Source organism: Hemitrygon akajei, chromosome 9 (genome assembly GCF_048418815.1).
Source record: "Hemitrygon akajei chromosome 9, sHemAka1.3, whole genome shotgun sequence".
In the NCBI taxonomy this organism is placed as follows: Eukaryota; Metazoa; Chordata; class Chondrichthyes; order Myliobatiformes; family Dasyatidae; genus Hemitrygon; species Hemitrygon akajei.
Window position 1 is genome coordinate 96,025,341 of NC_133132.1, and position 27,754 is coordinate 96,053,094.

A 27,754-nucleotide genomic window follows, 5' to 3' on the forward strand; every position below is an offset into this window, starting at 1 on the left:
TTGTTAATGCAAATGGCGCATTTCACTGTAAATTTCAATGTACGTATCATCAGTAAATGAATCAGAATCTCATGTAACTGCAGTATATATGGGACTGATGTAACTTAAACCCAGATAGGTGGTGACCACACCCTGGTGAGGATGGGATACTGAGTGATAACGAGAATGCCAGTGGATATCAGGGTTAGCTCATTAGACCCTATTCATCCAGATGGCCATTGTACTTGTGTCTCAAAAGAAAGGTTTCATTTTTTTAAATTCAATTTCCTTTCATGGATCAGAAATAAATAAATCATATTTACTCTCTGAACTAATTCATGAACTCATTTCCATTTCTGCTGTAATTTCCGTCTGTTCAACTGAACCACAAGACTGCTCTGATGATGCTTGGTGCCTGCTTATTTCCTCAGATGTTAACGTAGCATCCCCTGATGAGAAATCAGTGATCACTTATGTGTCGTCATTGTATGATGTCTTCCCCAAAATTCCAGAGGGCGGTGTAGGCATCAGTGCAAACGTAAGTGGAAAGTTAACCCACATCTTTCTGTTGACTTTGTATGCTGGATTCCTCAAACAGAATAACATTGTTCAAACTTCTGCTAGGACGTAGATGTCAAGTGGATAGAATACCAGAATATGGTGAACTACCTCATCCAATGGATCAAGCACCACGTGACGATTATGTCCGATCGGAGCTACTCAAACAACCCTGCAGAACTTAAGGTATTTAAGAATGAAAGTACATCTCTTTGAAATTTAAGCAAAATGCTGTGGATATTGGAAATGTGAAATAATTTGGCTCGACTCTCACATTTTTAGTAGTTTCTTTCGTTGGACAATACCTTAATTGTCAACTGTCATTTTCTACAGGCACTTTATAATCAGTACATACAGTTCAAAGACACAGAGATCCCTCCAAAAGAGAAGGACAAAACTAAAATCAAACAGCTATATAAATTGTTGGAGGTAGGTACATCTCACCTATCCTACACTTGTGTTGCCTGTTTTATTTGTATTCACTGTTCCAAGAATGAAAGGAGAATAAAATTCATGGAAAAGCAAGAAATTCGAAATGTTGGAAATCTGAAATAATACAGAATACACTCAGTGGCCACTTTATTAGGTACACCTGTACATCTGCTTGTTAATGCAAATACCTAATCAGCCAATCATGTGGCTGCACCTCAATGTATAAATTCATGCAGACATGTCAAGAGGTTCAGTTGTTGTTCAGACCAAACACCAGAGTGGGGAAGAAATGTGATCTAAATGACTGATCGTGGAATGATTGCTGGTACAGTACTAGACAGGGTGGTCTGAGTATCTCAGAAACTGCTGATCTCCCAGGATTTTTACACACAACAGACTCTAGAGTTTACAGACAATGGTGTGGACAAAACCAAAAAAATCCAGTGAGTGGCAGTCCTGTGGGTGAAAACGCCTTGTTAGTAAGAGAGGTCAGAGTTGAAGGGCAGAGTGGGACAAGCTGACAGGGAGGCAACAGTGAGGTTCAGAAGTGTATCTGTGAGCATATATTGAGTCGAACCTTGAAATGGATGGGCTATAGCAGCGGAAGACCACCAAACGTACACTCAGTGACCACTTTATTAATAAAGTAGCCACTGAGTGTAAGAGAACATCTGTGGAAAGAAAGAGTTAATCTACCTAAATAATCTTCCATCAGAAATAGAAGAGTGAGAAGTCAAAATTGTTTTAAGTTGCGGAGAGCAGAGGGAAGGAAAGGATGCAGAACTTGAGACAAAAATACTTTTTTGTAACACACTGAAATGTGTGGATTGAATGGCTGCTTTGTCTGTTGTAATTCTGTTAAATGCACTGCAGCGTAAGTTGCTCACAAATGAGGGTCACAGTTATATAGCATGGGAGCAGGTCCTTCAGCCCATTGAATCTGTGAAGCCCCATTTAGATTAATCCTATTCTAATTCCATTTTATCCTCTTCATATTCCCATCCATTTGCTCCCAGATTCTGCCATTCACTTACTTACTCGCAGTAACTTATAGTGGCCAATTAACCTACCAAGCCGCACAACCTTAGGGATGTGGTAGGAAGCTGGAACACCCAGAGTAAACCCACAAAGTCACTGGAAGAACATGCAAACTCCATAGAGCCAGCAATGGAGATCTGGATCAAATCCACGTCACTGGAGTTGGTAGGCAGGAGCTTTACCAACTATATCACTGTATTGGTATTAAACACAGTAATTACTTTTAATTAATTAAAATTAATTGGAGAAACATAGACCATCTCATTCTGGACTACCAAACATTGAAAGGTCTTGTGCATAGGATGTTTTCAATAATGATGGAGTCTAGGACCGGAGAGTGTAACCTCAGAATAAAAGGGTGTTCCTTCAGAACAGGGACGAGGAGGAATTTCTTTAGCAGGAGGGTGGTGAATTTATTGCCACAAATAGCTGTGGAGTCCAAGCCATTAGGTGTATTTTGAAGTGGAGGTGGATAGGTAATTAATACTGTCAAAGGTTATGGTGAGAAGGCAGGAGAACAGAGTTGGAGAGGTAAAATATATCAGCCATGGTGGAGCAGACTTTATGGACCGACTGGCCTAATTGTGCTCCTCCTTCTCATGGTGTTACAACCTGCCCATTTTGGCTGTTTTTAAAATAAATTATTCTGAGGCTCAGTGATGATCTCTGGGTCGGGTAACACACACTAACGGCACTACTTGACAGATAGACCTCAGTATGTGCAGTTGGAAGACTGTAGGTCTGACACGGTGGTCAGCAGCACAGGAGCGCCGCAGGGAACCGTACTCTCTCCGGTCCTGTTCACCCTGTACACATCAGACTTCCAATATAACTCGGAGTCCTGCCATGTGCAGAAGTTCGCTGATGACACGGCCATAGTGGGGTGTGTCAGGAATGGACAGGAGGAGGAGTATAGGAAACTGATACAGGACTTTGTGATATGGTGCAACTCAAACTACCTGCGTCTCAATATCACCAAGACCAAGGAGATGGTGGTGGACTTTAGGAGATCTAGGCCTCATATGGAGCCAGTGATCATTAATGGAGAATGTGTGGAGCAGGTTAAGACCTACAAGTATCTGGGAGTACAGTTAGACGAGAAGCTAGACTGGACTGCCAACACAGATGCCTTGTGCAGGAAGGCACAGAGTCGACTGTACTTCCTTAGAAGGTTGGCGTCATTCAATGTCTGTAGTGAGATGCTGAAGATGTTCTATAGGTCAGTTGTGGAGAGCGCCCTCTTCTTTGTGGTGGCGTGTTGGGGAGGCAGCATTAAGAAGAGGGACGCCTCACGTCTTAATAAGCTGATAAGGAAGGCGGGCTCTGTCGTGGGCAAAGTACTGGAGAGTTTAACATCGGTAGCTGAGCGAAGGGCGCTGAGTAGGCTACGGTCAATTATGGATAACTCTGAACATCCTCTACATAGCACCATCCAGAGACAGAGAAGCTGTTTCAGCGACAGGTTACTATCGATGCAATGCTCCTCAGACAGGATGAAGAGGTCAATACTCCCCAATGCCATTAGGCTTTACAATTCTACCGCCAGGACTTAAGAACTTTTTAAAAGCTATTATTAATGCTTTTTGAGATGGTGATTTAGATGCATATCATATTTTTTACTGAGTTAAGTATTGTATGGAATTAGTTTTGCTACAACAAGTGTATGGGACATTGGAAAAAAGTTGAATTTCCCCATGGGGATGAATAAAGTATCTATCTATCTCTAACAAAGAAGGTGATCTGTCGCCAGCATTCCTGCCTCTCAGCTTGTTTGCAGGAGGGAAATGAGTCCTCTTTTCAGCCCTCACTTCTAAGGTTTCAGTACAGAGCAGAACAGATAACTAAGGGCCATGAGTCGATTCTCCCAGTTTGCAAGATGCTGTGTACATGGTTGGCCTGGTTTTTATTTTAAATCTCCAATTGTGAAGTTTTTAATGACCTAGAAAGTGTTGGCACATTACAGTTGGGTGGGGAGTTCTAGGATTCTGATCCTAGAAAATATTGACCTTCTTTTGTTTAAAACTCTGTTTTTAAACTTTGAATGCACTATATCTGAATAACACGATACTTAAACTAGAAATCTGAGAACAGTGACTTTACAGAAAGATTTAAAAAAGCAGATATGAAAGAATTTTGTGTGTTGCAAGGATTTCCAGTATCTGTGTATTTTCTGTTGTTTGTGAAAGAACCATTGTGTGGGTCCTTATTCAGTGTGGATTTCCATTTTAATTGAAGTAGCTGAATGAGCTCTTTAATAAAGGAGGATGAGAAGAGGCTTGATAGAGGTGTACAAGATAATAAGAGACGTAGATTGAATGGAGAGCTAGGGACTTTTTCCCAGGGTGGAAATGGCCAGGGGGAATCTCAGAGGTATGTTCTTTACACAGAGAGTGGAAGGTGTGTGCAACACGCTGCCAGGGGTGGTATTAGAGGGAGATGCACCAGGGGCATTTAAGAAACCCATATATAGAAGAGTTTGGATGATAGAGAAACAAGGGTTTATGTATGAAGAAAGGTTAGAAATCCCTTTAGGCTAGACTAAAAATTCGGCACAACGTTCTGGGCCAAAGCGCCTGTACAGTGCTGTAATGTTGTATGTCTCTCTGCCTTTTAAATATCCATTACCTTCCACATTATAGACATTACAGTTTAAACTCCAGGTGAAGCATTCAGAACTCCACATAAAAATGAAATGAAATTGAGTTCATTTTGACACAGTAGACGCATTATATTAGGTTGAATGTTTATATCACTGGCACAATTTTCTTTTCCTACTTAAGTTTTTGTGAGAATAAAAAAATGAGGAAACAAAAACAATGCCAGGGATATCTTCAAACATGAATGGGATGAATCGTCACCCTTCAACCCAACAACTCTTCCCTGCTCCCTACTTTAGATTTTAAGCCTAATTATCAATCTTTTTTTCTGTTCAACTTTTTCAAGTTAATAATTTCTTTCCTTATTGTTAATAAATAACAATAACAGATCAAATAACAGATCAGAATCAGGTTTATTACTACTCACCTACTGTATATTTGTTGTTTATTGGCAACAGTACAGTGCAGGCATAACAAACTTGTGTATACCTACACTGTATTTGTGAAGTGACTAAACCTGGGCCCAGAACACTGTATGCTTTCTTGTCTCATTCTTGCTTCATCGGATTTGGAATTGTGCATCAAGGACCGCCACTATCCAGACAAATGCTCCCTTCCTTTAGGAAGGATCTACTGGAGTCTTAGGTCCAACACTAGCAGGTTCAGGAGCAGTTATTACTCAACAACCATCAGGCCACGGATAACATCACCTACCTCAACACTGAACTGATTCCACAATCTGTGGACTCACTTTCAAGGACTCTACAATTCGAGTTCTCAATATTAATTTATTAACTAATTAATCAACTAATTAACCCAAGGAAATAAACATTTATTTATTTATTATTTTGTGTTTTTATTGTATTTGCACAATTTGTTGTCCTTTGCACGTAGGTTGTTTGTCTTTGCAGTTTTTCATTGATTCTATTGTGTGTTTTTTGTATTTGCTGTGAATGCCTGCAAGAAAATTAATCTCAGGATGGTATATGGTGATATATATGAACTTTGATAATAAATTTACTTTGAACTTCTGAACTTTGTGCAAACAAGAGATCTGTATTTCATCCTCAATCCATTATTGGAAGGGCACAGTGATGAAGCTAGTAGAGCTGCTGCCCCCGAGCCCGAGAGACCAGGGCTCAATCCTGACCTTGTGTGCTGTCTGTGCAGAGTTTGCATGTTCTCCCTGTGACTGGCAAGGTTTCCTACATGTGCTCTGGTTTCCTCTCACATTCTAAAATTGGGCAGGTTAATTGCCCGGTGTAAATTGCCTAGGTGAATACTAAGACCTGGGGTGGGGAAGAAATTGATGGCACCTAAAATGGAATAAATAAGTAGCAGAATTTGGGAAAATGAAAGTTTGGCTAGTAAATGAATGTTTGATGGCCTGAATTGCCTGTTTCCGTGATGTATAACTCTATGATTCTATGGCTCTGTCATTGTTTCCTAGGTGTGGATAGAATTTGGTCGGATAAAACTCCCGCAAGGCTATCACCCAAATGACGTGGAGAAGGAATGGGGAAAGCTGATTATCGCCATGCTGGAAAGGGAAAAGAGTTTGCGGCCGGAGGTGGAAAGGTTAGTGAAAACTGAGACTGTAGAAATTTGATGAGGTGGTTTTCTTATCAGATGGACCCAAACGGTTGTGAATCCTGCAAACTGGAAATAAGAATGCTGGATTTACTCAGTGGATCGGACAGCTTCCGCAGAGCAAGAAGCAGAATCAGTGCCGGAGGTCAATTCATCAAAATAGCTTGTCTCAAGCTATTCCCTGTTCTGAAGAAGTGTCATTGACTTGAAACATGAGCCGTTGTTTTCTTCCACATTAGCTGCTGAGCATTTCCAGCATCTGTTACCTTTGTTTGCATGTCTGAGCATAGCTGAATAAGGAATAAGATCAGATTCCCATGAAGCAAACAGCATGGCATGTGCTGGGACGAGTACTGAGGGAATGTGTGCTTGTGGCACGGTAGCGAGCGGTTAGTGCCAATGATTGGAAGATTGTGAGTTCAATTCCTGATGCTACCTGTAAGGGATTTGTACATTCTCCCCATGACTGTGTTAGTTTCCTCTAGGTGCTCCCATTTTGCCCCACATTCCAAAAAACGTGGGTTAGGCTTAGTAAGTAGTGGGTATGCTGTGTTGGCACCGGAAGCAGATGCCCCCAGCATCCTTGGGATGTGCTGGTCATTTTCAATGTACATGTGACAAATAGAGCTGATCTGTTAACTTCTTCTTTTATCCTTAATTGATTTTTCTTACTAATTTCTCATTGCTTGGAATGAGTTCTTGATGAGTTCTTAAATATAAATGAATTTTAGGAATGGGTCACTGTTGACTTGGTTCAAAATGTAGAACAAGATAGTTCAAAAGAATATTACATATGTTCTTTGGCTTCTTAAGCGTTCAATCATCTGTGCATCAGCAGCTAAAACCCCTTGTATCCATAAACTGTATGTAAAGGTATGCAAATTTTGCAATTGATACTTACATTTTTTGATTGGTTGTGATAGGTTGTGCAGGATGTCAGCTTCACTTCATTCCTCTCTGAGATGCACAAGAGAGCGCAGACACTGGAATGTGGAATAACAAATCATCTGCTGGGGACCTCGGGGGGCCGAGCAGCATCTGTGGGAGGAAAGTCTTCATCATACTGGAGCAGTCCCAAAGCAGGGCTTCAACCCAAAGCATCAGCAATTCCCTTCCTCCTGCAGATGCTGCTTGGCCCGCTGACTTAATCCAGCAGATTGCTTGTTGCTTGAGTTAAAAACAATCTTCCAGACTCTAGACGAAGGGTCTCAATCCGAAACATGTACTACCTATTTCAGTCCACAGATGCTGATTGACCTGCTGAGTTCCTCCAGCAATTTGTTTCTTACTGCTCCAGATTCCAGCATCTGTGGGCTCCTGTGTCTGCATTCTCCTCATTCTGTGCTCCATATCTCCGCAACAAGCTGCAATCTTACTTTGTTGCTTTCCGGCTGCATTGTAACCATTTGCTTGCTGCTATTAAGTAACTCATCCTCGATATCGTGTTTCAGACTTTTGTACTCTTGCCAACGTTAATGAATTTATCATCCAGTAAAGGAGGGTTTGTTCTCCTTTTAAACTGAGGCCAGGAAAATAAATTGAGTGTCGAATTTAAGTTTATAAATTGCAGAGTAAGCCAAAACTCTTAGTGGGAAATACAAGCTGAAAGCTACCTTTGTGCAGAGAGAATTAAAGTGAATATAGCGTTAGCAATTCGGTTTTAAAGTTTGGTGTGATTTGAGTGGTTGTAATTATCTGCTTCAGTTTTTCGCTGAAAAACAGTTTTTGTTGGTTAACAATCAAGCCTGTTAGAATGTGGAACATATAGAACATCGAACAGTACAGCAAAGGAACAAACTCTCTGATTACAATTAAATTAGTAATCAAATGACCAACCGTACTAAACTTTAATGCCTATTTAATGTCCATTTCCCTCACATTCATGTGCCTATCTAAACGTCTCTTAAAATCCGTAAGGTATCTGCCTCCATCACCGCCCAAGGCAGGGTATTCTGGGCACCCACCACTCTTTGTCTTTAAAAAAACTTCCCCTCACATCTCCCTTGAACTTGCCCCCTCTCAGCTTAAATGCATGCCCTCTGGTATTAGACATTTCAACCCCTAAGTTCCTGAAGAAAGAAGGATTGACATATTTCAAAACTTTAAAGGCAGCAGGATAAATCAGCCGAACAAATCGGCAGGACAAGTCAATAAAGTAGCTAGACGGCATACAAATATTTTCCAGGGAATTTGAGATTGTGCTAGGAGTAGACAAGAAGCTCATTGATAGGGTGAACACCGGTGAGTTCTGGTCAGGAAAGTTGTCAATGTACTGGAGGGTGTGCAGGAGAGATTAATAGGGAGTTTCAAGGGTTGGAAAATAAGGAAAGACCATTCTCGAATCAGAATCGGGTATATTATCACTAACATATGACATGAAATTTGTTGCTTTGCATCAGCCGTACTGTGTAATATATAAATCAGTAATGCAAAAAGAGAGCAAAAATAGTGAGCTAGTGTTTATGAGCTCATTGTCCATTCAGGAACCTGAATGTGGAGGAGAAGAAGCTGTACCTAAAACATTGCATGTGTGTCTTCAGGCTCCTCTACCTTCTCCCTGATGATAGTAATGAGAAGAGGGCATGTCATGGGTAGCGGGGGTCCTTCATTACGCAGTGTGTGGTGCGGAATTGGAAAGCCCTGCCTCGCAGGGTGCTGGAGGCAGAAACACTCAAAACATTTGAGAAGTATTTGGATTTGCATTGTAAGGTTGTAACCTTGTAGAACTGTGAACTAGTGCTGGAAGGCCAAATAAGGTAGGGTAACCTTTTGTCAAAATGGGCATATATTGTGGGCCAAGTGGTGTGGTTTCTATGATTCTGTTCTGTGAATCAGCATGTCTAATTATCCTGAACACACATTATAGCCAAAGAGATCAAGTCAAGCCCCTTGTTGCACTCTCCAAGATGTTGTTATTGGTACTGGTTTATTGTCACAGAGAAAAGCTTGTGTGTATACTGACCAGAACATTACACTGTGCATTGAGATGGGACAAGGTAGAACAATAACAATGCAGAATAAAGTGTAAAAGTTGCAGAGAAAATGCAGTGCAGGTAAACAATAAAGTGCAAGATCATAGCGAGGATGTTGCGAAGTCAAGAGTCCATTTTATTCAACTAGGGAACGCTGTCTGGAGATGACACTGTGAAACCACAGACAAACTACTGGAGGAACTCAGTGGGTCAAGCAGCATATGTGGGGAGATGCAATGATCGATATTTTGGGCTGAAACCCTGCATCAGGACCGCTCCTTCTTGACCACACCCTTTCAACCACACTCTCTTGACTACACTAGACCTGATGTAGGGTTTGGAACTGAAATGTCGACAATTCCTTTCCTCCTACAGGCGCTTCTCCACTGGCTGAGTCCCTCCAGTAGACTGTGTGTTGCTGCAGATTCCAGTGTCTGCAGTTCTTCTGTCTCTACTGTGATGTCAGCTGGGTGAATGGGATTTGAAACCAGGGCTATATTGACTGTGAGTTTGTGTGCCACAATTAACACTCATTGATGTGATGGAAGCAGGAAGTAGTTTCACAATGCTCTTGATGAATTATGAGACAAATACACTACCTTGTGTTCCACGGACTGAGAAAGACCAAATGAACTCCGTAGTGTTGAGCATCACAGGTTCAATTGGCCTGAGCTCGAGCGCTCAGTCAATGTGCATCTATGTAGAGGAGTATACTGTCAACGTTTAGGGTCGAGGCCCTCCATTAGGTCCTGACGAAGGGTCTCGGTCCAAATCGTCGACTGTTTGTTCCCGTCCATGGTTACTGCCTGACTTGCTGAGTTCCTTCAGCATTTTGAGTGTGTTGCTCCAGATTTACAGCATCTGCAAAACCTCTTGGGTTTCTAGTTTGTCAGTATGCCTCGTTTGGATCCTGATCCTTTGGGGAAGTGCATGTGAGTGTGTGTTGTGCATATTCCTGGGCTCTGTAATTGTACCTTTAATGTTTGTCCATTTGGGTGAGGCATTTGAGAGCTGCTCCTAGCCCTGAACTGTAGTCCAGGGCACATTCACTACCTAATTGATAAGAGGGAATAATTTTTATTTGTGGATTGAATAACTGTTGGTGACTTTATTGGTCTGGTCTTATTTGACGGTGTATTTGTCGTACTTCAGTCTTGTATTGAGGAAGAATTTGTGGCAGAGGGGCCCAGTCAGGAGGTCTGCTGTCTCACAGCTCCACTGACCTGGGTTCAACCCTGCCCTCCGGTGCAGCCTGTGTGGTCTCTGCACATTAGCGTTAGGGTGGGTCCTCCCAGACAGTCTGATTTCCTCCCTCGTCCCAAAGCTGTGTGGGTTACAAGGATATTTCGATGCTATACATTGCCTTTAGTGTACAGTTGAATACCAGAATCTGGACAGGGTTCATGGGAATGTGCAGAGAATAAAATGAGATTAATGTTGGATTCATGAAAAAGACTGCTTGATGGTCAGTGGGCTGATGTTCTTGTGCTGTATAATTCTGTAATGGATGTTTGGAGAAAACTGCTAAGTTTACCAGGTTTGAGGCTCTGAAAGATTGAACCCGATCTCAGCAATGTAAATTTTAGCCAGTAAACAGTTCACTGTTTAAAATTCTACTTCAACTGATGTATCCAGGTGTCTCAGGGTTAGCTTTGTGGGAGGATGTTAGAACCAGTCTTCTCTTCGATGTAAGGGCATATTGAGTGAGTTGTGGTGAAGTAAAAGCTTGCTTTGTGGTTTTTGTATGTAGGTGTGGCATTAAACTGGGAGGAGTGTCCCAGTTTTATCAACAAAGGAATTAACGAGGATCAGGTAGATGTGCCCAGCAGCACATTCCTCTCTGGTTGATCAGAAGGCAGGACTTACTCAGTCTGCGGTAAACACTGACTTGTGTGGCCAGCTGCCGAGAGCAGTACGTGCTGTGAGGGCATGGTGTTCCTGTAGGGTCTGTTGTGCCCCCTCACTGCCTTGGTGGAGATGCCACAGAAGGTTTGACAGTGCCATTGTTGGCAGGCACAGTTGAAGATGAGCTACCAGGCCATCGTCTTCGATGGCAATGCACAGCCCTCCCTGTGCAACAGTTTCAGCGACAGCACCAGCTCGGTTGAGAGCTTCTCCCCTGCCAGCTCTGGGGGGAGGACATTTGTTAACTCCTGGATATCCTCGAGCAGCGACTTGGACAGTGTCAGGTAAGTTCAGGGTGGGTGCTGATGCCATGCACCCAGCTGTCTGAAATTTATCAGTTTGTTGCCTGAAAGAGTGGTGGGTGGAGATTCATTCAGAAGCTTCAAAAACTGAATAAATAAACTAGGTGGCCACTTTCCTAGATACCTCCTGTACCAAATATCAAAGATCAGCATGCTGAAGGTACTGCCTGTACCTAATAAAGTGGCCACTGAGTGAATGTTCATGATCTTCTGCTGCTGTAGCCCATCCACTTCAACGTTCAACGTGTTGTGTATTCGGACGCTCTTCTGCTCACCACTGTTGTAACACCTGGTTATTTGAGTTGCTGTCACTTTTCTGTCAGCTTGAACCATTCTGGCCATTCTCCCCTGACCTCTATTAACAAGGTGCTTTTGCCCACAGAACAGCCGCTCACTGGATTTTTTTTTTGTTTTCTGCGCCATTCTCTGCAAACTCTACAGATTGTTGTGTGTGAAAATCCCAGGAGGTCAGAGTTTCTGAGATCCATTCCACGGTCAAAGTATTTGAGATCACATTTCTTCCCCATTCTGATGTTTGGTCTGAACACGTCTGTATGCTTTTATGCGTTGAGTTGCTATCATGTGATTATTTGATTAGATATTTGCAATAACAAGCAGATGTACCTAATAAAGTGGCCACTGAGTGTATTTGAAAGGTACACTTGCAGCCTGCTGGAAGGATGCTGATGGAGCAGTACGAAAAAGAAGGCATTGCCTACGGGCAAAACTGAGCAATCATATTCTAAGATGTTGACTATGTTGCTAAACGTAAACCAGAAGTAATGTTGACATCTGGGAAGTGTCACTTTGAGTCAGAGATGAGGAGGAATTTCTTTAGCCAAAGGGTGGTGAATCTGTGGAATTCATTGCCTACAGTGGAGGCCAAGTCACTGGATATATGTAAAGCAGAGATTGATAGGTCCTTGATTAGTAAGGGGTGTTAAAAGCTATGGGGAAAAGGCAGGAGAATGGGGTTGAGAGGGATAATAATTCAACCATAATGGAATGGTGGAGGAGACTTGATGGGGTGAAAGGCTGAATTCTGCTTTTCTGTCTTATGATGGGTAAAACTCCCCCATGTTCTCTGATTCAATGAATATCTTAGCAACTTCCCTTCATTTCAAACCTTTGCTCCTGGCTCTTCAATATTGTGTGTTTCAAGCTTGCTGTGAGCTTTCACTTCTTTTTGCTTATACCTGTTACCGGGATCTCAGCCCTGCCTCCCTATTGCCTGAGGCTTCCTGGCAATCTAGTCGACAGGCAGACGGTAAAGTACCTTGAGGTGTTTTTTTTCCCCTCCCTCTAGCTTTTGTTACGTTTGCGAATTGAAGTTCAGAATGCCAATGCTGAGAAATCAAAAGCTTTTAATCAAGGCACTCCCAGTTTATACAAAGCGATTAATCTTTCTCAGCAAGTCTTAGTATCCTGAGGCACAGAAGTGAGTTGCTTAATTGGAAGCATCTATAACATAAGAGATATTCAGAGGAAGATAACAAAATGTGTTTGATTTAAAATAACTAAACATGGATTAAATTTGGGGATCATTCACAGCATAGAGTTACCTTGCTCTCTATATTTTTATTTTTATTGACAGCACTGTTGATTAAAATCTGGAGATATTTATAATGGACTGCTGGCACTCTAATCTAACATCAAAATTATGGCCTAGGAGTCTGAGTTTTATTTTCACTTGTTTATTTTTAAACCTCCTTTAGGCTGGAAATGTTGCAGCAGATTGCCTCCAGACTTCAGTGTGACAGTGCAGCGTGTGAAGATAAACTGATCCTGGCGCGAAATTCACTCCAACTCGTAAGTAACACCCTGTGGAATTGCTCGGTGTATTTTCATCATGCGAACAAACAGTTCAATATTGAATGGTGTGATTTTCTGGACTGCAGTACTTAAACAGCAAATACACAGTAATGCACACAAAATGCTGGAGGACCCAAGCAGGTCAGGCAGCATCTAGGGGGAGGAGTAGAGTTGATATTTCAATGGTTCCATTTAATTTCAGAGAGTGGATGCAGTACACAACCTGAAATTCTAGTTCTTCGTTGACATCCACAAAAACAGAAGAGTACCCCAAAGAATGAGTGACAGTAAAGAAGTTAGAACCCCAAAGCCCCCCCCACGTACAAGCAGCAGCAAAGCCACGGCCCTCTCCCTCCCTCACTTCAGCAAAAAAAACCATCAGCACCCTCCACCCACCAAGAAGCAATGGCAAAGAAAGACCATGATCTGCAGTACAACAAAAAATAATTTGACATACCACAGGCTCTCTCTCCCCAAGACAGGGACAGGGAGGTGTTCCCTTTCACATAACTAATCAACTGGCAGATTTATGGTGTTAAAGTCTGCCATGTTGCTTTCTTTCCGAGTTCTCTTACTCAAGAATCGACAACAAGCTTTTCCCCTCCAATGAGAGAGAGAGAGAGCGCGGCAGCTGATCCGCTGTTCCTGATGTTCCCTTTTCTCCCTCAATACTTCATTTGGTGGCACCGGCATGGAATTGGCTCATTCCCAGGGCATCAGAACCCCGAAGCTGCACTCGTCCTCTAGGTACCATCCTTGGAATATTGAAAAAGGGGCGGAAGTTGAGCCCCAGGAGCAGGTCCCATTGTCGCAAAGAGCCAAAATGCAACTCTAGGTCAGGGTCTTCGACAGAATCCCATTCACTTTGAAAGGGTAAGAGAGACATCAAAGGTTGAAATTAAGCTCTGTCTGCAGATGAGCACAAAGAAGTCACTGTCGAGCGCCATTATAGCTCCCCACACGTGTTTTGGACTGAGACCCTTCATCAGGACTTGAAAGCAAGGGAGAAGAAGCCTGAATAAAGAAGGTGGGGAGAAAGAAAGTTCAAGTTGGAACGTGATAGGTGAAGCCAGGTGAGGGGGAAGGTTGGTTGAGGGGGAAGTGGGCATGAAGTGAGAAGCTGGGAAGGTGACAGGTAGAAAAGGTCAAGGAATCTGATAGGAGAGGAGAGTAAACCATGGGAGAAAGGGACAGAGGATGGGGCACCAGAGGGAGTTGATGGGCAGGTGAGGAGGAGAGAAGGTGTAAGAGGGAGCCAGAATGGAAAATAGAAAAAAGAGAGAATGGGGAGGGGGCAGAAGTGAATGTTCATGCCGATGTTCAACAAATATACAACTTTTTCAGGACACAAAACGATTGGAGTCAGGACTTCAGTTTCAAAATGAAACGGAGGTTGCAGGATACCTTTTGGAGTCAGAAAACCTCATCCGGCAACAGATTATTGATATCCAGATTCTTATCGATGGCAAGTATTATCAGGCAGACCAGCTTATCCAAAGGTAAGATTGAATATCACACTGGCGAATGTGTGAAGTCTGAAATAATCCTGGGATTTCACTCTGTTTGATCACAAATTGAATTACAAAAATAGCAGCTACAAAGATCGCATTATAACACCTGGATATATTAAATATTTTTTAATATGAAGTTTCTTTAAATAAAAGAAGAGTGCTTTACTTTCAAGTTCACTTATTGTCATTCAACCATACACATGTGTACAGCTAAATGAAACCTTATTCCTTGGGGCCAAGGTGCAAACCACAGTGGATTCAGTCACACACAGTGATATAGTTACAATCCAGCACATACAGTCACAAAATAATTTCAGCACAAGTCCCTGAGTGGCATGGCCTGAAGATTGACAGGAGCTGTGTGATGCATGATTATGTAAGACAGTGGTAATGTTACTGGGACGATTATAATAAAACAAACAGTAGTATGTGTATGCTGTATGTGAAAAGCAGCAAGAGAGACCAGTGCAGGATGAGGATGTGTCTGTGGGTTGGGGATTGCGGAGGGGGGCTGCAAGGCATTCAGAAAGGATCACCTACTTCATCCCCGCTTGCTGCTGATGGTTCAGTATCTAGTTCAAGTGAATATTTCTTTGGCACCCTTCACGATGTCCCAGCCTGTTCTAACTTGATTGTGAGTGTAGACTGGGTTATAATGTGGAAACTCGAAACCTAATCAGGAGTCTGTGTGGCACCTTCGTATCCCTGCCTTGGCTGAACACACACAGAGGCCACTGACTGAGAAAAGCTGCTCCAGCCCTAACTGTTTCCCCCTCCTGCCCTCTTGTTCCCTGACCTAGGTACTCAGAGGCCAAATGCCAAGACCTAATCTCTATCTAACGTCAGTAACCTGGAGAGAAGAAGAACTAGATAGTACCTCCCTCCTTTAAACTCAGCTGCTCATTAGACAGACTTAATGTCATAGAGTCAAGTCAACTTTCAGAGGAGAAAATCGGCAGATGCTGGCAATCGAAGCAATCCACATAAAATTCTGGAGGAACTCAGCAGGCCAGGCAGCATCTATGGAAGAGAGTAAATAGTCGATATTTTGGGCTGAGATCCTTAATCAAGACTGAGTCCTGATGAAGGGTCACGGCCTGAAACATCGATTGTTTACTCTTTTCCTTAGATGCTGCCTGGCCTGCTGAGTTCCTCCAGAATTTTGTGCGTGTTTCAAGTTCATCTTTTTTGTCATTTAACATGTACACAGCTAAATGAACCCAACGTTCCTCGGGACCAAGGTGCAAAACACAGTACACATGTATATAACATAAAATTATATTGACAGATAAATAATAGTCATAGGGACTATTATAAAATATTGTCACAGTATAGTCACATGCAGCACATAATTTAAAAAAAAGTAGTGGAGTGATTCAGGCTCTTCAGCCTCACCTGTTCTTACTAAGATGTCCATCTGAGCCAGTCCCATTTGTGTGCAGGGGTTCTGTTAAACCTTTCCTTCGATGCTCCTCAGGGTCTGCAGGATGTATCCAAGCTTTGTACATTGTCTGCCAATTGTCCGTTTTTCACAATGAACTGTTATTAATAGCACCTTTATGAACTTTGCTGAATTTTTCCCAATGAAGCTCATTGCAAATTCTAATGTGATTTTCCTCCTGAAGGGTTGCAAAGCTCCGTGATGAGCTGATGTTGCTGAAGTCTGAATGTTCGTCGGTGTACAGTAAAGGCTGCGCCTCGTCAGCAGATCAGACCCAGCTAATGATGGCAGGGTTAACACAGAGTCTGAATCAGAGCTTCTCCTCCGATTTCTCCCAAAGCATGACCCCATCCTTGACCTCTACGTTATCTCGGAGCTTGACACCAAGCTTGACTCATGGAACAACCCCAGTTCTCACGCCCAGTCTGCCAGCAACATTGTCTTCCGGCTTAAAACCTGTCCTGGTACATGGGCTTATTCAAGGCTTTGTGCCCACGATGAATACTGACACACTCCAGACAGTGAAACTGATGCAAATCAGAAAACCATTAATGCGATCGCAATTTGTTGACCAATCGCTGACAGAAGAAGAAGTCAACATGAAGTTTCTGCAGGATCTGTTGGGCTGGGTGGAAGATATGCAGGTAACTATAAAATCAATCATTTACCATCTGGCCATACTTTCTTTTTTTATTGCATTTTTACTTTGTTCTATAGCTTCGCTAACAGGGCCTCACCAGCATGACCATTTTATGATTAGATTCTTTAACATACATTCTCATTAGCTAGCTTTAAGTTCAAAACAATTTCTTCGTGCATCTACTGGAGAGTAAATAATGCTGAACATGGGAGACAGTTTCAGTTTGATACTTCCAACAGTGTCAAATCAAATTCTGATCATGTAAACATGAATTCTAGTTCATGCTCAGTAAGGACATCAAAGATTGGAGCTAGATTAGGCCATATGGGCCTCAGTGGAGGCTCCACCATTCATCAAGATTGACTAATATTTTTTATCCTGCCTTGCCCATTTTCGATATGGCCTAATTCCTGTTACCACCAGGCATCCATAGTTCTCCATTTCAGGATGAATATAATGCTCAAGGCTGTACGGGGTAGCGAATTCCAAAGTGATAGTAATAGTGATACTTCTGGAGCCTCTTCAGCACATTGGATCTCACCACCCCTTTACACTAATCCTACATTCATCCTCGTTTATTCTTCCAACATTCCCTTCAGTTCCCCTCAGGTTTTCTACCCATACAACAGGAGCCACCTGCACTGGCCTGTTAACCAACCAAGCCATATGTGGGAGGAAACTCATGCAGTCACGGGGAGAACGTGCAAACTCCACATAGACAGGAGCCGAGGTCGGCATTCAACCTGGGTCTCTGATGCTGTGAGGCAGAGGATTTCTGAGTGAAGAAATTTCTCCTCATCTCAATATTAAACACCCTACCTTTTGTTCTCAAACTGTGCCAACTGCTTGTAGACTACATAATCATAGAACATGGACCATGTAACAGTACAAGAGACTATAGGAGGATCTGTAGGGAAATGAAGGCCACGTGTGAAGGAAGTAAGTAGGAGAACTACATTGGTTCCAAATCTCCCTACAAAATTCAGTATATACCTTGGTTTTGAAAATTGCTGAACTATTAACATTGACCCAATTGACTTCCCTTTCAGAGGACCTTCCCTGTTCATCTGCTGACTTATGGGCAGAATATCCCCTTTCATGTTGTAAGAATATTTGTGAATTAAAGCTCTGATTCTCCAGTCCTCTGAATTTGAGCATAGATTTGGCTACTGACAGCATTTCTGATTAATGATGACTCATTCTGGCCAACTTCAGGTGCAGCTCGATCATGCTGAGTGGGGTTCTGATTTGCCCAGTATCGAAAGTCATTTGGAAAATCACAAGAATGTTCACCGAGCTATAGAAGACTTTGAATTGAGCATCAAGGAAGTGAGAGGAGCTGAGGTAAATACTTATCTGAGAATTGTTTTAAGTTATTTTGAATTAGTTTTTCTCCTGACATTAATTGGGTTTGTGGAAAATAATATTTCATATAAGTACTGCAGGGTATTGTTTATTGTGGTCTCTTTGAGGGAGTTTGAGGCAAAGGGCAGAGGGAGGGAAGAGGGCAGATTGAAGGATCATACATGTACACAATGGGTTTGCTCTGTGATTGATGGTTCTATGAACTGGGAGGGCTATAAGACGCAGGGGTAGAATTAGGTCATCGAGTCTGCTCTGCTATTCAATCATGGTTTTGCCTCTCAACCCCATTCTCTTAAATCCTTCCCTTTGCCTTTGACACCCTTGACAGCCTCTGCTTTAAAAATACCCAGTGACTTGGCCTCCACAGCCATCTGTGGCAATGACTCGTACATGTGAAATACTGAGTCGCCTTACAGAACAATGGCAAACTCTACAAACATTTCCAAGAGCCTGGTTTTGTTTCAGATTGTGAGTTTCTCTTGCTTTATTTCTACTTTATCTCATTGCCAAGTGCACCCTATGTTAGTATAGTCATAGAGCAGGTGCTATGAAATGCTCTGAGATGAGACCAAAAGTAGAAAGATGGCAGGATTGTCCCCTTGAAGGGAAGTTGTGCAGAGCACGAAGCTGCCCTGGACTCCACGGACATAAATGGTTTGTTTTTGCCTTCTGCAAATGTTTCTTTTTATTTTATTTAGCACGGTAACAGGACTTGCACCTCAGTGAGGCCCAGTCTTCCCAATTATACCCACGTGACCAATTAACCTGCTAACTTGTAAGTCTTTGGAATGTTTGACAGAAGTGGAGCACCTGAATGAAATCCGTGAAGTCACAGGGAGAATGTTTGACTTCATGGATTTATGCACAGTGGCAGAATTGAGCCTGGGTTGCAGGTGTTGAAATAATGTTATGCTGACCTCTATGCTACCACCCCAATACAATGTGAAGATTTTTCTTTTAACCAGGGCCAAATGACTCCACCACTCAGCGAGAGTTACTCCGAGAAACTGAGAGCGTTGGAGAGCCAATACAGCAAGCTTTTGGTGAGACCTTGTTGTCACTTCTCCCTTGACATTCAGACAAGTACAGTGGATTCCGGTTAGTTGGGACACATCAGGACCAGTACATTTTGGCCCAATTAAGTGGCTGCCCCAATTAGCCTAAGTTTCATAAATGTTATAACGAAAGTGAAGATTTGGGTGATGTAATCGTTGACAGTGTTGTATGAAAGCAGCTGTTATCTGCACTAGAGTCTGCATTGATTTTGATTATTTACAGCCAAAAGAACGTGATGTAGATTAATATACTTATTGACGGAAAAATTAATCTACATCACGTTCTTTTGGCTGTAGATGATCAAAATCAGTACAGACACCTAGTGCAGATAATGGGCTGCCTTCATATAACAATTGCATCCTCCAGATTTTCAGTTTCGTTATAACATTCAAGATGATTTTTACAATGAAAATGAAGATTTGAAGGTTGCAATCTGATACCTCCAAATTCTTCATAGTTCCTAATATGTTGAAGTAATGAATTCATTTCATTTCACTCCCAACTATTTTTGTTAACTCCAAGCTTGAATAAGAACATAAGAAATAGGAGCAGGAGTAGGCCATCCGGCCCATCGAGCCTGCCCCACCATTCAATAAGATCATGGCTGATCTGTCTGTAAACCTGCCTTTTCCCCATAACCCTTAATTCCCTTACTATGTAAAAATCTATCTAACTGTTTCTTAAATATATTTAGTGAAGGAGCCTCAACTGCTTCCCTGGGCAGAGAATTCCACAGAATGCTTGAAACTGTAGAGAACAAAACAGTTCTGAATTGTCTTACTGCTTATTTCTTAAACTATCAGCGATAAAGTCCCTGAACACAAAGACACACGACTGAGGCTGTTTTAAAGACTGCTTGCCTGAAGCACTGTATTGTGTCTAACGGCCATGCAAGTGCATGCGACTGATCCTAGTTAGAAGCGATTCAGCAACAGTCCCCTGCCCCAATTAGTAGCGTAGTGTCTCAAATAAATGAAGAGAATCCCGGCTATTTTTCCGATTAGTTTTTGTTTTTTAAGAGTTAATAAGTGGCTGCCTAGATTAATCGATGGCCCATTCTACTTGAATTCAGAGTAAACCGTTTTAATTATGTGCTCTCTTCATCCTATCCACACCCGAAGGATACTTCCAGGGACCGAGCCACACAACTTGACAGCCTGCACACTTTCGTATCCAGAGCAACCAATGAACTGATCTGGTTGAACGAGAAGGAGGAAGAAGAGGTGGCTTACGACTGGAGCGAGAGGAACTCCAGCATGTTGCGAAAGAAGGAATACCATGCCGTATGTAATCCCTGTAGGCCAGGCTATCGGTCCATAGGCTTTGATTTAGGGAAGGCACATTTAGAATTTCAAAGCCTATGTCTTTGTTTTAAACTTGTCCTTCATGAATAAGGGTCTTGATTGGAAACTATCCATTTCCCTCCATTGATGCTGCCTGACCCACTGAGTATTTATTTATTTACTACTGAGTAGACCCTTCCAGCCCTTCGAGCCAGACTGCCCCAGCAACCCCATTAACCCAAACATAATCACAGGACAACTTACAACAACCACTTGGTAGATCTTTGGACTATGGGAGGAAGTTGGAGGGCCTAGAGAGAACCCACGCACTCCATGGAGAGAACATACAGAGACAAATTGCAGACCAGCACCAGAATTGAACTCTGCATTCTGGAACGCCCCAAGCATTAATAGCAGTGCTGACCTGAGTTCCTCCATCCGTTTCTGAGTTGCTCCAGATTTCCTGCATCTGTAGTCTTGTCTGTCTCCTTCATGACTGGAAATGCTTTAAAACCAAGCAGAATACCTCAAAAATGAGGTTACTGTTGTAATGTGGGTACTCAGATAATAAATTTACTTTGACTTTAAAGTTACTGTGACTGACATTTCTCACAGCAAAGTCAGATAATGAGCAGTTATGGTTCTTTTTAGAAAGTGAAGCTGATAGAATTTGGATGGAACCCTCTCAGAGTGGTACCATTAGATCAGTAATGTTCACTCCAGGAGCTTGTGGGACTTCAGTTCCCCAATCTCAGTTGAGGGGTAACACCTCAAGCCTGCTCCGGAAAGTCATCTTGGGTCCCAAGCTCAAACCTCCGAGCCAGGGTTTGAACCTACAGTGTTCTGGCTCTGAAGCAGCATGCTCCTCCTATCCCCTAGCCTATATATTGGCTAATGTGTCAACGATTAATAAACCATTTTCTCCCAGTGCAGGGATCATTTAGAAACACACTCAAATTGCTGAAGGAGCTCAGCAGGTCAGGCAGCATCTGTGCAGAGGAATAAACAGACAATGTTTTAGGCTGAGGTGCTTCATCAGGAAGGGGGAAAAAAACAGAGTAAGAAGATGGGGGGGGACGGTGGTGGGTGGAGAAGGGGGAATGAAGTGAGAAGTCGGGAGGTGATAGGTGAAAGAAGTAAAGGGCTGAAGAAGAAGGCACCTGATAGGAGAGGACAGTGGACCATGGAGAAAGGGAAGGAGGAAAGGCAGCAGTACAAGGTGAGGTGAAGAGAAGAGGTAAGAGTGGAGTCAGAATTGGGAATTGGAAAAAGAGAGGAAAGGGAAAGAGGAGAGAAATTACCGGGTTAGATAAATCGACGTTCGTGCCATCAGTTTGGAGTTATTGCCCCTCCAGTATGAGGGTGGCCACATGGTGATCGACAAGGAGGCCATGGAGCTCCTTCAGGAATTTTCGTTTCCTCTGCATTTCAGTTTTCTCAATCTGATATTTTTAAATATATTTTTCTCACTTTTGTGACAGGAATTAATGCAAGAACTGGAAGACAAAGATGTACTGATGAAATCGGTGCAAGAGATGGCGGATAAGCTGCTTCTCCATCGACATCCGGCTCGGGCAACCATTGAGGTAAATGTTGGTACAGCCTGTTGTTTCTGCTCCCTTTGAAGACAGTTTATTATTGTCACAGGTGCTGAGCTGCAGTGAAAAGCTTTGTTTCACCTGATATCCAGATATCAGATTTTCAGATTTAGATTTATTTGTTACATGTACATCAAAGCATAGAATGAAATGTATCGATGTGTTAACAACCAGCACACTCAAGGATGAAGAGTCCAAAAGACCATAAGAGGAGAAGAATGAGGCTACTCGGTCCACTTAGCCTGCTCCACCGTTCCATAATGCCTGATTTGTTATCCCTCTCCTGTCTTTGCTCAATGCCGTCACACATTCGGACACAAACATAGCATATGCCCACGATATACAACACAACAACACAAGCAACATCAACAACAGAACAAAAGACAGAACAGAACAGAATGGGACAACACATGAGGTACAGCAAAACAGACAAGGCACAAGACACAATAATTTTTCCAAAGGTAATTTCATTGAGGTAATACAAGAAGGAAAGCAAGAGCCAAATGCAGTAGATCGAGTTAGTTACAGAGGAAGAGCAGTGCAGGTAGACAAATCAAGTACAAAGGGCGTGATGAGATTGATGTGGAGAGTTTAACATCGGTAGCTGAGCGAAGGGCGCTGAGTAGGCTACGGTCAATTATGGATAACTCTGAACATCCTCTACATAGCACCATCCAGAGACAGAGAAGCAGTTTCAGCGACAGGTTACTATTGATGCAATGCTCCTCAGACAGGATGAAGAGGTCAATACTCCCCAATGCCATTAGGCTTTACAATTCTACCGCCAGGACTTAAGAACTTTTTAAAAGCTATTATTAATGCTTTTTGAGATAGTGATTTAGATGCATATCATATTTTTTTACTGAGTTAAGTATTGTATGTAATTAGTTTTGATACAACAAGTGTATGGGACATTGGAAAAAAGTTGAATTTCCCCATGGAGATGAATAAAGTATCTATCTATCTATCTATCTATCTATCTATCTATCTATCTATCAGGAGCTTATCATTATCATACAGTTATCATGATCCTGAAAACAAAAGGGTTAATGTATGAGGAATGTTTGATGGTGCTGGGTCTGTACTCCCTGCAGTTAAGAAGAATGAGGGAGGATCTATTTGAACCCTATTGAATATTGAAAGACTTGGATAGAGTGGATATGCAGAGGATGTATCCAATTGTGGGGGAGTCTAGGATCAGAGGGCACAGCCTCAGAATACAAGGGTGTTCCTTTAGGATAGAGATGAGGAGGGATTTATTTAGCCAGTGAGTAGTGAATCTGTGGAATTCATTGCCACTTGGCTTCATCTTTGGAAACTATGTCATTGGGTATATTTAAAGCACAGGTTGAAAGGTTCCTGATTACTAAGGGTGTCCAGTTATGAGGAATAATAAATCAGCTATGATCGAATAGCAGAGTAGACTTAATGGGCTGAATGGCCTAATTCCATTCCTATGTCTTATGGTCTTTTGATACAAGATGTCTATCTACTCGGGCCTTATAGCAGAGGGATAGAAGCCTGGTGGTGCACATTTTCAAGTTTTTTGCTGAATAACATTGCCTGGGTTGGATCTGATTACAGTCTGCAAAGAGCTCTTGTGTTTGTTTCATTTCCTCAGGCTTTCAAAGCCGCCATGCAGACTCAATGGAGCTGGATCCTGCAGCTCTGCTCTTGTGTGGAGAAACACCTGAAAGAAAACGCCGCTTATTTTGAGGTAGGCATCCAACCTTTCCTACCAGCAGAGGCGAGGGAAAGCTGTGAGTTGCCTCTCTCATTCCATTTTCCTTTCTGTCACTGTCTCCAGTTTTACAACGATGCCAAAGAATCCATGGACTACTTGAGGAACCTGGAGGAGACGATAAAGAGGAAGTACAATGTTGACAAATCCAGCAGTCTAGTGAGGCTGGAAGACCTGGTTCAGGATTCTATGGTGAGACTCAAACTGATCCAGGGTAGTGTAGTCCAAGTGATGAAAGAGGGATTTCCACTTGCCTCCAATTCAGGTTAAATCACATTTATTTTTATTTAGAGAGTAACAGGCCCTTCTGGTCCCACAAAATACAGCTCAGTAACAGGCCCTTCTGGTCCCACAAAATACAGCTCAGTAACAGGCCCTTCTGGTCCAATGAAATATAACACTATGACAGGCTGTCTGTCCAATGAGATACACCATGGTAACAGGCCAATCTGACGCAATGAGATACTGTACACCACAGTAACAGGCCCTTCCAACCCAATGAGATACACCACAGCAACAGGTTCTTCTGACCCAATTAAATACACCATGGTAAAAGGTCATTCTGACCCAATGAGATACACCACGGTAAAAGGTCATTCTGAACCAACAAGCCCATGCTATCCAATTACACCAAGTGATCAATTAACCTACTAACTGAAACACCTTTGGAGCTCGGGATGAAACTGGAGCACCCAGAGGAAACCCTCACAGTCATAAGGAGAATATACAACTCCTTATAGACAGCTGTAGGCATTGGTATGCTGGTGTTGTAATAGTGTGGTGCTAACTGCTACGCTATGGTGTTGAAGAGCATGTGCCAGACCATACAATTGCAGAGAGAGCTTTGGACTGTATGGAGACATGGTAAGTATATGGATGTTCCAGTGCTTTTGGATCCCAAGTGCCAGAGGTGAGTTACCTCATCATGTTCATTACAGTGGCTTTTAAAGTGGAGTTTCTACTGGTAGTACATTAGGAAGAAAGTTTCTGATGGAGCTCTTGGTTTGGGATTTGTGGTGCTGGGTGTGCAGTTATTGTGTTTTTGAATACACTTGATACCTGGAGGAAAGAGATCAATAAGGTTGAAAGAGTTCAGAGAAAATTAACAAAGATGTTGCTGGGACTTGAGAACCTGATTTATAAGGAAAGGTTGAATAGGTTAGGACGTTATTCCCCGTGGCATAGGAGAATGAAGGGAGTTTTGATGAAGGTATACAAAATTATGAGGGTGCAGATAGGGTTAATGCAAGTTGGCTTTTTCTACTGAGGTTGGGCGAGACTAGGACTAGAGGTTGTAGGTTAAGGTTAAAGATGAAATGCTTAAGAGGAGCATGAGGGGAAACTTCTTCACTCAGAGGGTGGTGACTGTGGAACGAGCTGCCAGTGTAAGTAGTGGGTGCAGGCTTGACTTCCACATTTAAGAGAAGTTTGGATAAGTACATGGATAGGAGCGGTAAGGTCTGGGTGCAGAACAATGGGACTAGGCAAGTTAATAGTTTGGCATGGACTAGATGGGCCAAAGGGCCTGTTACTGTGCTGTAATGCTCTATAACTCTATGACCTGCACTATTAAATGAATTTATGGAGACAGTTGTGTGAGTGTTCATTCTAATCAGGTTTTATTTCCTCCGAAGAATATTTGTTCAACTTTCCTCAAGGATTGGCAGTGCACCCAGGGAAGAACTTCATCTCCTCCTCTCCGTAACATATTATATTCATATATTTTAGGATGAGAAAGAACAGCTGCTTCAGTACAAGAGTAACGTAGCAAGTCTCATGAGTCGGGCAAAGAGTGTTGTCCAGCTTAAGCCCAGGAATCCCGAAAATCCAACAAGGATCTCCATTCCCATCAGAGCCGTCTGTGACTACAAACAAATTGAGGTTTGGAATATTTTATGAAAACTGGGTTGCTTTTTATCTCTGTAACCACCTTCGGCTTGTAGTCATTTGAATTATCTGTTCTATAACAGTCTTGCAGTTGGCCCTGATTTTCATTGCTGAACTATTGAAGTCAATGCCTTTGCCTACTTGGATTCCAAGCTCTCAAGCTGCCTCTCAGAACCTTTGCAGCCCTCATCCCCTCTTTAAAACATCCATTAAAGTCTACCTATTTATCTGCACACACATCCTGTTTTTTCCTGTCCCTGGGCAGCTCACTTCAAGTGTTAGCTGATTATTGTGTCTTTAGGTGTTTTTACTACGCAATGAGAGCTATGTAAATGCAAGTTGTTGATTGTAATGACCTTCGCGATTTCTCCCGTCTGTGAGAGGACGTGAGTATGGAAAATTTCTGCACTAATTCTTTCATTGAAACAGATAACCATTTACAAGGACGATGAATGCTTGTTGGAAAACAACTCGCACCGGGCCAAATGGAAGGTGATCAGTCCCACTGGGAATGAGGCCATGGTCCCATCCGTATGCTTTTCAGTCCCTCCACCAAACAAAGAAGCTATTGAGATGGCAAGCCGGTAAGGAGAAGGCTGTTGTTTTTGCGTTATGATTCTGGCTTCTTTAGCTCACAGAGGGGTGAATAGGAAATCACACTTGTCCACTGCACTGCCCTGACTGGGTTTGTTTTACTTGTGCAGTTTGCTAGTAACCACACACAGTGGCCACTTTGTCAAGTACCGTACCTCCTGTGCCTGATAACGTGGGCACTGAGTGTCAGTTTGTGGTCTTCTGATGATGTAGCCCATCCACTTCAAGGTTTGACGTGTTGTGCATTCAGAGATGTCCTTTAGCTAATCACTGTTGTAACACGTGGTTATTTGAGTAACTGTCGCCTTCTTGCCATCTTGGCAATTCTCCTCTGGCCTCTCTCATTAACGAGGCACTTTTGCCCACAGAACTGTCGCTCACTGGATGTTTCTTTCTTTGTTGCTCCATTCTCTGTAAACTCTAAAGAGTGCCGTGTGTGAAAATTCCAGGACAGCAGCAATTTCTGAGATACTCAAACCACCCAGTCTTGTACCAACAATCGTACAACAGTTAAAGTCACTTAGATCTCATTTCTTCCCCATTCTGATGGTTGGTCTGAATAACAACTGACCATGTCTGCATGCTTTCATGCACTGAGTTGCTGCCACATGACTGGCTGATTAGAGATGTGCACTACTGAGCAGGTGTGTAGGTGTACTTAATAAAAACAGTCACTGAGTGTATACCCTATTTACTGGAAAACCACTTCAGGAAGTGGAGCTGAAATTGTAGGAGGAGACACTTTAAGGAGGTTCTGTAGACTATTCTGTAGACTGTATTTTCTAAATAAGGGATTATTAACTGGAGTTCTTCCATAAGTTACACTCACAAAATGGTGGAGGAACTCTGCAGGTCAGGCAGAATACATGGAGAGGAATAAAGAGTTTATGTTTTGGGCTATGACCCTCCACTATGCCTAGATGAATGTTCGATGAGTCCAATCCTGATAAAGAGTCTCAGCCTGAAATGCTGACTCTTCATTCCTCTGCAACGAAGCTGCCTGCCGTGCTGAGCTCCTCCAGCAGTGTGTGTGTGTGTGTTGCTCTGGATTACCAGCACCTGCAGAATCTCTTGTGTTCTTCCACAAGTTTCCTCCTCCTCCTCTCTTTGCCTCCAACTCATTGCCGGGCACGATTCTGAAATGTCATCAGCCCGAAATGCCATTCCCTTTATTGGGGGACTGCGCCAATATTGAGATGGATGGGAGATGTACTGGGCAATGTTACAACTGGGCTTTCGAACCACATAGTCCAACAGGGGGTGGCTGACACATGGACAAATCTAGTGGATGCATTCGCTATTCATGGGGCAGTAAGTATTTCAAAATGGGCTTTTATACTTGCAGCCTAGGTGATAGTGTCGCCCCACATGTAGCCATTTTGAATCAGATTGTTTTGGGAACAGCTGAAACCTGTCCAGAGAGTTGTTCCCTTTTAAAATGTAAATCTGGACC

The 27,754-nt window shown here is 42.6% G+C and overlaps 1 protein-coding gene across 6 annotated transcripts in view; it reads left to right on the forward strand.

Moving 5' to 3' along the window:
- The window catches only part of dst (dystonin), a 579,575-nt gene that overhangs the window by 250,965 nt on the left and 300,856 nt on the right, over positions 1 to 27,754 (forward strand). For all 6 annotated transcript variants that reach the window (XM_073056532.1, XM_073056533.1, XM_073056534.1 and 3 more), the window contains 15 exons: positions 411 to 517; positions 604 to 723; positions 871 to 966; positions 6,055 to 6,182; positions 13,089 to 13,182; positions 14,530 to 14,684; positions 16,322 to 16,781; positions 17,993 to 18,121; positions 19,108 to 19,185; positions 20,320 to 20,481; positions 21,963 to 22,067; positions 23,701 to 23,796; positions 23,887 to 24,012; positions 25,549 to 25,701; positions 26,137 to 26,291. In XM_073056532.1, coding sequence (XP_072912633.1) covers positions 411 to 517; positions 604 to 723; positions 871 to 966; positions 6,055 to 6,182; positions 13,089 to 13,182; positions 14,530 to 14,684; positions 16,322 to 16,781; positions 17,993 to 18,121; positions 19,108 to 19,185; positions 20,320 to 20,481; positions 21,963 to 22,067; positions 23,701 to 23,796; positions 23,887 to 24,012; positions 25,549 to 25,701; positions 26,137 to 26,291 — 2,164 coding nt within the window. The remainder of the gene's footprint in view (positions 1 to 410; positions 518 to 603; positions 724 to 870; positions 967 to 6,054; positions 6,183 to 13,088; positions 13,183 to 14,529; positions 14,685 to 16,321; positions 16,782 to 17,992; positions 18,122 to 19,107; positions 19,186 to 20,319; positions 20,482 to 21,962; positions 22,068 to 23,700; positions 23,797 to 23,886; positions 24,013 to 25,548; positions 25,702 to 26,136; positions 26,292 to 27,754) is intronic.